Source organism: Mirounga leonina, unplaced genomic scaffold (genome assembly GCF_011800145.1).
Source record: "Mirounga leonina isolate KUSES-001 unplaced genomic scaffold, KU_Mleo_1.0 Mir_101664, whole genome shotgun sequence".
Classification (NCBI taxonomy): Eukaryota; Metazoa; Chordata; class Mammalia; order Carnivora; family Phocidae; genus Mirounga; species Mirounga leonina.
In genome coordinates this window covers 728,227-741,968 of record NW_023270175.1, presented here as the reverse complement: position 1 = coordinate 741,968, position 13,742 = coordinate 728,227, and the positions used below count along the sequence as shown (strand labels likewise).

The window sequence follows — 13,742 nt, the reverse complement described above, 5'->3', positions numbered from 1 at the left end:
CATGTCTAATAAAGGACTTGTATCCAAAATACACGAAGTCCTCCTAAAACTCAACAGTAGTAAAACAAACAACCCAATTAAAAAATGGGCAAAACGTAAGAACAGACACCTCAAAAAGGAAGTTATGTACATGTCAAATAAGCATATGAAAAGGAGCTCATCATTTGTGATCAGGGAATTAGAAAATAAAACAACAGTTGGGCGCCTGGGTGGCTCAGTTGGTTAGGCGACTGCCTTCGGCTCAGGTCATGATCCTGGAGTCCCGGGATCGAGTCCCACATCGGGCTCCCTGCTCAGCGAGGAGTCTGCTTCTCCCTCTGACCCTTGCCCCTCTCATGCTCTCTCTCTCTATCTCATTCTCTCTCTCAAATAAATAAACAACAACAACAGTAAGATGCCATTACACATCTATTAGAATGGCTAAAATTCACAATAAAACTGGCAATACCAAATGCTATTGAGGATGCTGAGCAACAGGAACTCATTCACTGCTGTTGAGAATCCAAAATAGTACAACTTCTTTGAAGTCAGTTTGGCAGTCTCACAAAGCTAAACATTGTTTTGCCATATAATCCAGAAGTTACACTTTTAGTTATTTGCCCAATTTATTTGAAAACCGATATTTATACAAAAACCAGCATGTGAGTGTTTATAATAGTTTACTCATAATTGCCAAAAACTGGAAGCAATCAGGATGTCCTTCAATAGATGAATGGGTACATTCACCTGTGCTGCATCTATACAGAGGAATATAATTCATCAGTTAAGAGAAATGATTTGGCAAGCTACAGAAAGACATACAGGAACTATAAGTATATTAATAAGTGAAAACCGGTATGAAAAGACTACATAATGTGTAATTCCAATTATATGACATTCCAGAAAACACAAAAACATAGATATAGTAAATAATCAATGGTTGCCAGGAGTTAAGGGGGTTGGGAAAGAGGAATAGGTGAAGCACAGGGGATTTTTAAGGTAGCAAACTTATTCTATATGATAATGTAATGGTGGATGCAAGATCCACATTTGTCAAAACCCATAAAACTGTACAGCATAAAGAGTGACCCTTAATTACACAAATGTTAAAAAATCATTTGAGAAGTGGGGGAACCCCAGGAAAGAATGCAGACTATGACAAGAGAATCTGTTACAAATATGTGAAGCAACCTCAGTGAAGGTATGGGGGATGAAAGGTACTGACTTAAGTATCTTTGGAAATATGTGGAGTCTAGAAGACTAAAAACAGAACTGCACATAATCACTGTTCACTGTACCCTAGTTAATAAGGTTGTGTCTCATGGGGGTACTGGTTAGCAATCCTGATACTGATATATATGTATAATGAGATGGAGCAATTAAGTAAATGGATGGCAGATGGTGGGAGCCAGGTTTCTCACTGGTGGAATTTACAGATAAGCAAAGGAAAGAAGCTAGAATGATCCATTTAATGGTTTAGAGTTAGAGACATCAGTATGAAATCATGTTTAACTTAGCATAGTTATAAAGAGTTACATATAAAATGTTTATAGATATCTATATCTATTATACTAACACAGGTTAGTATAAACATATAAACATAATTTTTTTCTCTGTCAGCTGACAGGATCTAAATGAAGTGATACTCCAGTAGCAACAAGCATGTTCAGCACCCAAATCTTAGTTTGTAATACCATTCTCTAATGAAAGAACCAAGGGGGAACCTGGGTGGCTCGGTTGGTTAAGCATCCAACTCAATTTCGGCCCAGGTCATGATCTCGGGTCATGAGATTGAGCCCTGCATCAGGCTCTGTGCTGAGCATGGAGCCTGCTTAGGATTCTCTCTCTCCCTCTCCTTCTGTCCCTGTCCTCCCCCACACACCCTGGCTCGCACTCTCTGTATAAAAAAAAAAAAAAAAAAAAGTAACCAGGGCTCCTTAGAGAAATTACTGATTCTAGTACTGGGGCAGGAAATTACAAGATGAAACTTGAGCATTTTGTAGTGACAGAAAGTAGAAGAGTGCTGGAAATACCAACATAAAAACATTGTTGGGTATATGTCAAAGGAGCACAGGAGCCAACTGAGTTTCCAGTGACCAAAACTGGAACAATTTGTGCAACAAACTTAGGTAAATTAATATTGGATTATAACCTAAAGTATAGAATAAATAGCTATGACTCCATACTGATAATGAAATGATTGAGTAAACCTAATAACTGGGGGAGAGAAGGCAAATAACCCACACAGAATTCTAAATAATTTATATAGATGCTCCATCTCAAACTAGGGGAGCATAACTTCCACTCCTTAGTTATGAGCTCTTGAGTGACTTTCAAACAGTACAGTATGGAAAGGCAGGAAAAAAGAGTAATACTGCAGTGTAGAAAGCTAACAAACACTGCCTCAGCTAGGTAATCAAGGCCAGCATCAACAGTCATTAATCATGTCAATAGCATGCATGCTTGATATGATGTGATCAAAACTGCATTTTCCTCTCTGGTCTTCCTTCTCATAATCCGTAACCCCAATCTAACCATGAGAAAAACAACAACAACAACAAAATTCTAGTAATGGGCCATCCTACAAAATACCTGACCAGTATTCCTCAAAACTGTCAAGATTTTTAAAAAACAAGGGAAGTCTGAGAAACTGCCACAACCAAAGAGGAACCTAAAGACACATGAAAACTAAATGTACTGTGGTACTCTGGATGGAATCCTGGAACAGAAAATGGATGTTAGGGAAAAACTAAGGAAATCTAAATAAAGTATGGACTTTGGTTAGTAATAAGGTATCACTATTCATTCACTGATTTTAACAAATGCCCCATAGTAATGTAAGATGTTAATAATAGGGGAAACTGGGTGTGGAGTACACGGGAACTCTTTGTACTATCTTCTCAGTTTTTCTGTAAATCTAAAACTATTCTAAAAAAAATAGTCTCCTTTTTAAACATTTAAAACAGATACCTGCAGGAGAGTGCATACAATATAATACTATTTATATAAAGTTCAAAACATACAAAATAATACTGTATATTGCAGAAGGATGCCAGGAAGTTTCATCTTGTATTATCACTTGGAGTATCTGTTTTTCTGTTTCATAGAAATGTTTATCTTGTTTTTGAGCCTAGCTGTATCTTTGTGCATACCTTTATATATATGAATATATATGTGTGTTGTGGATAAATACATACATATATACCCATGTATATGGATGTGTGTGGTGTGTGTGTCTGTGTGTGCCTGTGTGTGTGTGTGTGTTTGGAGTAGAGAAGATGCATCCAAGCAAGAAGTGACCAAGCCACCTCGACCAGAAGTCGTCTTGATTTTTTAAGTGTTCATATCAAAGCGAACGATCTTAGTATGGATCTTTCCTACTTGGTGAGAAACTTGTAGTATGTTCCACATACTCCTTTCTACAGTTATTTAATTTGACGATGCTTTTATGTTAAGTATTTCAGAGCCAAAACTCTAGATCACTTGAATTTACTTAAGTGAACCATATGTCAGTTAATCTGTGCCTTTGCCTTTAAGATACAAGTATAGTTAAATGCTAAATATGTGAAATCTAGCTCCTAAATTCTTTGAGACATAGAGTCTCCTGCTTATCATAGTGTTTAATATATTTATTCATGTTTCAGTGGTTAACTTATTTAAGTGGGCTCTATTTTCTGGCTCTTTGCTTGTGCTGCTTCTGTCTGAATTCTTCTAAAGTTCCATTAAACTATAAAGGATATAATTTATTCCAGCTAACATACAGAGATTTTTTTCCTCCATCTTTTTTTATAGTAGTAAAACACGTAACTTGAGATCTACCCTCTTAACAAAATCTTAAGTATACATTACAATATTGTTAACTGCAGGCACAGTGTTGTATAGCAGATCTCTAGAACTTTTTCATCCTGCATGACTGAACTTTATAAACATTGAACAGCAGCTTCCCATTTCCCTCTCCCCTCAGCCCCTGACAACCACCATTTTTTTTGCTTCAATGAGTTTGACTACTGCAGATACCACATATAAGTGAAATCATGTAGTATTTGTCCTTCTGTGACTGGCTTATCTCACTTAGCATAGTGCACTCAAGATTCACTCATGTTGTACCATATGACCAGATTTCCTTCCTTTTTCTGGCTGAATAATATTCCATTGTATGTGTGTATACCACATCTTCTTTATCCATTCATCCATGATGGATGTTTCCACCTCTTGGCTATTGTGAACAGTGTTGCAACAAACGTATTAAAATATTCTGATTTTAATTCTTTTGGATAAATATCTGGAAGTGGGATTGCTGGACCATATAGTAGTTCTATTTTTAATTTTTTGCAGGACCTCTATACTGTTCTCCATAGCAGCTGTGCATTTTACATTCTCCCAACAGTGTGCAAGAATTCCAATTTGTCTACATCCTTATCAACTTATTTCCTACATGTATTCTTTGGGAAAATGTCTATTTAGGTCTTTTGCCCATTTTTAAAAATTGAGTTGTCTTTTTGCTGTTGGGTTATAAGAGTTCCTTATATATTTTGGATCTTAACCTCTAGTAAGATACATGGTTTCTAAATATTTTCTGCCATTCTGTAGGTTGTCTTTTCACTTTGCTAATTGTTTCCTTTGCTGTACACAAGTGTTTCAGTTGATATAGTCCCACTTTATTTTTGCTTTTGCTGCCTGTGCTTCTGATGTAATATTCAAGAAATCATTGCCAAGGCAATGTCATGAAGCTTTTCTCCTACCTATGTTTTGTTCTGGGAGTTTTAGAGTTTCAGGTTTTATGTTTAAGACTTTAATAACATTTTGAGTTGATTTTTGTATGTGATATAAAATAAGAGTCCAACTTTATTATTTTGCATGTGGATACCAACTTTTCCCAACACCATTTGTTGAAGGAACTATCTTTTCCCCATTGTGTTTCTTGCCTCTCTATTGATCAGTTGACTGTACATGTGTGGGTTTATTTCTGGGTTCTAGTCTGTTCCATTGGTCTATATGTCTTTATGGTAGTTTACTGTTTTGATTACTATAGATTTGTAATATGTTTTGAAATTAAGAAGTGTGAGGTCTCCAATATTGTTATTTTTCAAGATTTCTTTGGCTATTTGGGGTCTCTTGTGGTTCCATATGAATTTTAGGATTTTTTTTCTATCCCTATAAAAATACTATTGGGATTTTGATAGGAATTGAATTAAATCTGTAGATCACTTTAGGTAGTGTGTAGATTTTAACAGTATTGTCTTCCAGTCCATGAATATGGGACAATTTTTCGTTTATTTGCATCTTTAATTTCTTTGAGCAATATTTTGTGGTCTTCAGTGTACAAGTCCTTAACTTCCTTGGTTAATTTTTTTTAATTGAAGTATGATGACATATAAAAAGCTGTACATATTTTTTGTTTGGTTGGGTTTTTTAGTATCAGTTTTTTTAAAGAATTTATTTATTTATTTGAGAGACACAGAGATAGCAACAGAGAGCATGAGTGGGGAGGAAAGGGAGAAGCAGGGTCCCTGCTGAGAAGGGAGCCCAATGCGGGGCTTGATTCCAGGACCCTGGGATCATGACCTGAGCCAAAGGCAGACACTTAACCAACTGAGCCACCCAGGTGCCTCAATTTTTTATTTACATTCTAGTTAGTTAACATATAGTGAAATGTTGGTTTCAAGAGTAGAATTTAGTGATTCATCCCTTACATATAATACTCAGTAAAGCTGTATATATTTAATGTATGCACCTTGATGAGTTTGAAAATAAGGGCACCGTTAAACCATCACCATATACAATGCCCTAAACTTAACCATCACCTCTAGAAATTTCCTCCGTCCTTTTTCTCTTTTGATAATAACATTCAACATAAGATCTAGCATCTTAATAAATTTTAAATATCTAATACAGTATTGAGAACTGTATGCACTATGCTGTATAGTAGATGTATAGGACTTACTCATCTTGCATAAGTGAAACTGTATACACTTTGATGAACATCTCCCCAGTTACCCTTCCTCCAGCCTCCTGGTAAACATGATTCTACTCTGCTTTTATGAGTTTGACTGTGTTAGATGCCTGATAAAAATTCCCATTTGGTATTCTACAAATTCTCATGTGGTATTTGTTCTTCTGTGTTTGGTTTATTTCACTAAGCATAGTGTCTTCCAAGTTTTTGTTGTAGCAAATGGCAAGATTTTCTTCTTTTTTAAGGCCAAATAATATTCCATTGTATTTATACACATTTTCTTTATCCATTCATCTGTCAGTGGACATTTAGGTTGTTTCCATGTCTTTGCTATTGTAAATAATGCTGCAATGAACAAGGGAATACACATATTTCTTCCAGATCCCAATTCCAGTTCTTCTGGATATATACCCAGAAGTGGGATTGCTGGATTGTATTTTAGCTCTATTTTTAATTTTTTGAGGAACCTCCATACTGTGTTCCATAGTGGGTGCACCCATTTACATTCGCACTAACAGCATACAAGGTTCAGAATTTCTCCGTATCCTCACCAACACTTTTTTTTTTTTTTAAAGATTTTATTTATTTATTTGAGACAGACAGAATGAGAGGCAGAGAGCATGAGAGGGAGGAGGGTCAGAGGGAGAGCAGACTCCCTGCCGAGCAGGGATCCCGATGCGGGACTCGATCCCGGGACTCCAAGATCATGACCTGAGCCGAAGGCAGTCACTTAACCAACTGAGCCACCCAGGCGCCCTCACCAACACTTACTTTTGTTGTTGTTGTTGTTAATAGCCATCCTAACAGGTGTGAAGTGATATTTCATTGAGGTTTTGATTTGCATTTTCCTGATGATTAGTGATATTGAGCATCTTTTTATATACCTGTTGACCATTTGTATGTCTTTTTTGTAGAAATGACTATTCAGGTCTTTTACACATTTTTAAAATTGGGTTATTTGAAGGTTTTTTTTTTATTACTGCACTTTAGGAGCCCCTTATATATTTTAGATATTAATCCTTTATCAGATATATGATCTGCAAATATTTTTTCCTAATCTGTGTATTGCCTTTTCACTTTGCTGATTTTTTTTTTTTTGCTCCTAATTTTTGTATGTGTCCTACAACTTGACTGAATTTATTAGTTTTACCTGTGTTAAAACAATTAATTGTGGAGTCTTTAGGGTTTTCTACACATAGGATCTTGTCATATACAAACAGATAATTTTACTTCTTCCTTTCCCATTTGGGTACCTTTTACTTCTTTATTCTTGTCTAATTTCTCTGGCCAGGAGAACTAGGTTGAATAGAAGTGACAAGAGTGGGCATCCTGGCCTTGTTACTGATCTTAGGGGGAAAGCTTTCCAGTTTTTCACTGTTGAGCATGACATTAGCTGTGGGCCTTTCATATTTGGCCTATATTATGTTGAAATAAATTCCTTCTATTCCTAGTTTCTTAAGCATTTTTATCATGAAAGGGTGTTGGATTTTGTCAAGTGCTTTGTCTGCATCTATTAAGATGACCATGTGATTTTTATCTTTTATTCTGTTAATGTGGTATATCACATTGATTTTTGTATGTGGAACCATCCTTGCATCTCAGAGATAATTCAGTTGATCATGGTATATGATCCTTTTAATGTGCTTCTATATTCATTTTACTACTTTTCTGTTGAGAATTTTTGCATCTATATTCATCAGGGATATTGCCCTGTAGTTTTCTTATAATGTCATTTTTTTTCTTTTGGTATCAGGGTAATCTGGCCTCCTAAAATTAGTTTGGGAATGTTCCCTCCTCTTCAGTTTTTTGGAAGAGTTTGAGAAGGATTGGCAGTAATTCTTTAAATGTTTGGTAGAATTCACCCATGAACCCATCTGGTCCTGGGCTTTTCTTTGCTGGGAGGTGTCTGATTACTAATTCAATCTCATTACTAGTTCTAAATCTCCTTAGGTTTTCTATTTCTTCATGATTTAGTCTTGGTAGGTTGTATGTTTCTAAGAATTTATCCTTCTCTTCTAGGTTTTCTAATTTTTTGGCATATAGTTGTTCATAGTAGTCTCTTGTAATCCTTTTTATTTCTGTGGCATTAGTTGTAACAGCTCCTCATTTATTTCTGATTTTATTTGAGACTTCTCTCTTTTTTCTCAGTTGAGCTAAAGGTAGTCAGTTTTGTTGATCTTTTTTTTTAAAAAAAATCGCTCTTAGTTTTTTTTCCCTAATCTCTTTTGTTTATTTCTGTTTGAATCTTTATTTCTTTCCTTCTACTAACTTTGGGCTTAGTTTTATCCTTTGTCTAGTTCCTTAAGTTGTAGAGCTGTTTATTTGAGATCTTTTTCTCTTCTCTTCTCTTCTCTTTTATTTTTTGAGTAGTCTCCAATGCCCAAGGTGGGGCTTGAACTCAAGACCCTGAGATCAAGAGTTGCATGCTTGACCGACTGAGCTAGCCAGGTACCCCTGAGATCTTCTTTTTTAATGTATGCGTTTATGACTATAAAATTCCCTCTTAGTACTATTCTTGATGCATCTCATAAATGTTGTTATGTTGTCGTTTCATTTTCATTTGTCTTAAGATATTTTCTAATTTCCCTTCTTATTTCTTCTTTGACCCATTGGTTGTTCAAGAGTATGATGTTTAATTTCCACATATTTGTGAATTTTCTAGTTTTCCTTCTGCTATTGGAAGTGAGGTATTGAAAGGTCCTAGTATTACTGTGTTGCTATCTGTTTCTCCTTTCAGTTCTCTCAATGTTTGCTTCATATATTTAGGTGCTCTGATGTTGGGTGAATATATATTTATAGTTGTTATATCTTCTTGGTGAATTGACCCTTTTGTCATTATATAATGTCCATTTTTGTCTCTTGTGACAGTTTTTACTTAAAGTCTATTTTGTCTGATAAAAGCGTGGCCACCCCTGCTTTCTTTTGGTTATCATTTGCATGGAATATCTTTCTCTGTCCTTTCATTTTCAGCTTATATGTGGCCTTAAAATATAAAGTGAGTTTCTTGTAGACAGTTATAGTTGGAACTTGTTTTTTTTTATTCATTCAGCCACTCTGTCTTTGGTTAGAGAGTTTAACATACTACTTACTCGTAGAGTAATTATTGATAGGGAAGGACTTACTATTGCCATTTATTATTTCTTTTCTGTCTTGTAGCTCATTTGTCCCTCTTTTCCTCTCTTGAAGTTTTCCTTTGTGTTTCATTGATTTTTTTCTAGTGATGTGCTTTTTTCCTTTCTTATTTTTTGTTTATCTTATATAGGTATTTTCTTTAGGGTTACAATGGGGCTTCCTTAAAACATAGTTATAAAAATCTATTTTAAGCTGGTAAGAACTTAAATTTAATTGCATTTGAGGGCTCTTTGTTGTTTTCTTGAATGTTCTTTTTTTTATAGCATCCCATTCTTAATAGAATATTGTCTCATTCCTCAGAGTATTAGTGATGATTTTTTGAAGTTTTCTTCACCCTGCATGGTCTGTTTTTTGTTTTTGTTTTTTTCCATTTGCTTTCATTTCTGTTTGTTCTGTTCTTTCTTTGACATTAGAGGCTTTCCTCAGATGCCTGGTAATCTGTGCCCATACTTATGAGTAGGGGCCAAAAAGCAGACAAGTGGCCCTTGTTGACTTTTAGCTTCATTTTAAAGTCATCTGGTTGGTCCATTTGTTGGAGAAATTCCCAATGCCAAACCAGTATTTTTTTTTATCTTTTCTCTAGGGGCTAATCATATTTAGTGTGCATTATTTCTCTTAATCTCCTTGTGTTCAGATATAGTATTTACACCCTCATCTGTGTCTGGCATTTCCCATATTCAGAAAATGAATTACCACTATTCACCGGGATTGGGATTGGCCTTTACCTGGTAGCTAATTTTAGGGGAAGATATTTAAGATCTAGTTGGTTTTTAAACAACTTTCAACCTACCCACCTTATCTTAACCTTATCCCTTTACATTCATTCTCAGAGGTACCTGAAGCTATCAGTTCCTAAACTGTTTGAGGATTCTTAGGTGTATACTGGGTTGGTTCCTGGCTTTCCCCACTGCAGGTTTAAGATTCACCTTTCTCAAGTACACTTACCTAATTATTTTCCAGCTTCCGGAATATTGCTGCTATTGCCTCCTTTCCTTGTTCTTTCTTATCTTGTGGGTTTTTTTAAGTCCCTATAGTTTTAGAGAGCTTTCGGGAGGGAGTGAAATTAGATGCATGTATTCAGTCTGCCATCTTTATATGAAACTAATTCTAACCAAAGTGAAATAGTTGCCTTACCTTCCTCATGTGATATTTCTGTTGATCCTCGGTTTATATTAGGTGTTATACCTGAAGAACCTTAGCCCTCGGGTGACCGAAAGAGATCTTGTCTCATTGTTCGCTCGGTTCCAGGAGAAAAAAGGACCACCAATTCAATTCCGAATGATGACTGGACGAATGAGGGGGCAGGCTTTTATCACCTTTCCCAGTAAGTAGCTTCTTCTGGATAATCAATTGTAGCATCAGTTCATTGGAGATTATTTATACCCTCTCGAATTTAAATCGAGCCCTTTGATTTCTCCATAGTACATAAGAAGCATGTGCTTGAACAAGCGCATGGGAAGAAGGAAAGAGAAGTAGGGAAACTATGTTTTCAGTATTTCTCTATCCTCCCTTCTGTGCTTCCTCTCCTCCATTGACAATACTTGACTGACTGCCTTATCCTATTGTCCTCAGTTTTCCCCAATCTTGGCACTCCCTTCTCTCTATCAAAATGTACCTTTTCCCTTTGCTGATGACAGTATTTCAAGTTATAATTATATTACTTATTAATATATTGGTATTCTGGTCAGAATACTTGTACTTGCCTTATGCCCTATTCCTTTGGGACTAAGAGATTATAAGTTAACATGCTAATTCACTAGTAATTCATAATTAGTGAATGATGTTAAATTCTTTTAACAGTTGTTTCTATCTTAATACATGACTTCAGTATCCTAATTAAAAGAGAACAATGATATAGGAATTTCATTTTCTATAACAGACCAGACTATCTTTTGGTGGTAGCTGGGTAAGAGCTACACCTTTCATTATCCCTAAACTATCATTACTTATAAATAGCCTAGTAGTCTATGTTTAGACAAGTACTTTTACATGTAAGCAGTACCAAAACTCCCCTCCACTTTTTTCATACATTTTTATGCCATCTTTCCTATCATGTTGAAGGTTTGTGGATCCTCTATACTAGTGGTTTTTATATAATAAAAAGATTTTATAAACAAAGTACTTTAAAGTGAACAGCTGTTTTACTAATAACAGTAGTATACAATTTGAAAATCTGTAGTATATACATATGTGAGACATAAATTGGTTTAGTCTAAAGACAGTGCTTGTCTACCTATGATTTCACAGACTCTGCGTAATAATTCCACTTCCAAATTTCCCACATCCAGGCTCTGAGGCCCATAAATGGAAAACTCCTGCTATACACTGTATACTCCCATACCTCAAGCATCCATATGCCTACAGGAATTCTCAAACTTATTTATCTCAATGAGGGCTCCCACTCTCCCATCAAAAGAAAAAAGTAACAAAGTGTCCTCAGTACCATGATAACATCTTTTATTCATGTCATCCAATTTGAAAATTATTTCATTATCACAATACCTGTAATCTGTTATCTAAGATAGAGGTTCATATATTATTAGTTATAGCTTAGCTTTCTTTGGCACACTATCTATATTCTTATTTCTTTAACCTTATCTTTGAATTAGGAGACACTCTAAACATCCATTTTAAGTTTTTATTGTCATTATTCTTAGCCATTAGTTTAATCTTGCTGAGTTGTACGAATTTGAGATTATGGAAAAGGTAATAAAATTAAATAACTATATAGCCTTATAGACTATATTTAACTCCAAGGCAAAACAACATAAACTAGACTTGGAATAGAATTGAATTATTAAGCCCAATGTAAGTTGATGTTTTTTTCTTTCTCTTTTAGATAAGGAGATAGCAAGGCAAGCATTATATCTAGTAAATGGATATAAACTACGTGGGAAAATACTGGTGATAGAATTTGGAAAGAACAAAAAGCAACGGTCAGACCTCCAGGCCGCTTCTCTCATATCATCTGCTCCAGATAACACAGCAGAAATCAGTGGTAGCTAAAAGATATATAGATGGTGAGTCCCAAGAGGTCTTCCCTGCATCAGAATCTTGGATCTAGAATTTGTGTATAGATAGCAATTTGTTTGGATTTGAAGAAGAGAAACTAACTGAGGAGAGAAAAACTAAGATAATCCCTCTCAGTTTCAGAATGAATTGGTAGAAAACATATTTTATAATCAAAGACAATATAGGACAGATATCTGCCAAGTATGAAGCATAGGGTACAAAGAGTATCATTTTCTCAGGATAAATTACAAATGATTATTTCTAAGGATTTTTTAAGATCTTTATAATTTATCTGGGGTCTTCAATATTTGTCTGTAAAGATAACATTCTTTCCAAGATTGCCTCCTATATGCAGAACTAAAACACTAATTAAATGTTGAAATACTTATTTACTAGAGCTCATTTATCCCTAATTATATCCACCTAGTAAATAAATGACCACCCCAGGCCTAAACATCAACAAATGCTGTTGAATGAGAACTATCAGCAGTGACAATATGTATTTTCATAAGTCAGTCCACATATTTAATGAATGCTTCCCCATAAAGTTATCAGTGTCTTCAAAAAGCTATATATTTTTCTAATGAAAGCATTTAGGTCAAAATACTGATGTTCTCATAGTCATTTAAGCTAGCTACCATTGAGTAATCATTGAATTCAAAGCAATAAACATTAAATGACTATCTAATATATATTATATATTAGGTATATGAATTTTAGAAGAGGAACATATTAGCAAACAATACTAAAGGAGGGTGGGAAGAAAGCATTCTCTAGAAGAGAGCCACCCATTCCCAAATCCCCCGATTTGTTTGTAGTTGATTGAGAATAGAAAGAAAATACATGGATGAAGTAGTACAAACTTTGGAATCAGACCTGTGTTTGAACTTAACAGCCACACTTATCACTTCGTGACCTTGGCAAGTCACTTAATCTGAGCCTCAGTTTTCTCATCTATAAAATGAGGATAATAATCCTACTTACCTCATTGGGTTGTAAGTATTAAATGAGCTGATATTATTTTGGCTGAAGAACAGGAAGGAAAAAAATGAAGAAGGTTGAACAGAGAGTAGGACCATTAAACACTCCAACATGCTTGTAATGAGAGGACCAGAAAAAGAGAAGAGAAAGAAAGAAGCAGAAAAAATATTCCAATAAATAATGGATGTCAATGTCCCACATCCAAGAATTTCAACAAATGCCGAGTAGGATAAAGAAGAAATCCACAGACACATCATAATAAAAGTGCTAAAACTCAAAGACAGAGAAACTTGAAAGTAACAGGAGAAAAATGAAGCATCATTTACAAGAGAACCCCAATCAGATTAACAGCTGACTTCTCATCAGAAACAATGGAGGTGGCAGTGGAATAACATATTCAAAGTGCTCAAAGAAAACAACTGTCAGTATAGAATCCTATATCCAATAAAGCTGTGTTTTAAAAAATGAAGATAAAATGTAAGTCTTCCCACATAATCATAAACTGTTGTTGCTGGCAGACCTGACTTACAGGAAACATTAAAGGAAGTTCTTCAGGCAGAAAGCAGTGACCTCAGATAATAATTTAAATCTACATATATAGGAAAGTAGCACAGGTAAAAGTAATTGCATAATAAGAAGAGACAGTCTAAATGCATTTTTCTTCTCTTAATTGATTTAAAAAGTA

The 13,742-nt window shown here is 35.0% G+C and overlaps 1 protein-coding gene across 4 annotated transcripts in view; it reads left to right on the top strand.

Moving 5' to 3' along the window:
- RBM41 (RNA binding motif protein 41) overlaps nt 1-12,634 on the top strand; it is a 55,293-nt gene extending 42,659 nt beyond the window's left edge. For all 4 annotated transcript variants that reach the window (XM_035006758.1, XM_035006766.1, XM_035006748.1 and 1 more), the window contains 2 exons: nt 10,241-10,388; nt 11,904-12,634. In XM_035006758.1, the coding sequence (XP_034862649.1) occupies nt 10,241-10,388; nt 11,904-12,070 (315 nt within the window). In that variant the 3' untranslated portion in view covers nt 12,071-12,634. The remainder of the gene's footprint in view (nt 1-10,240; nt 10,389-11,903) is intronic.
- The last annotated feature ends 1,108 nt before the right edge of the window (nt 12,635-13,742 follow it).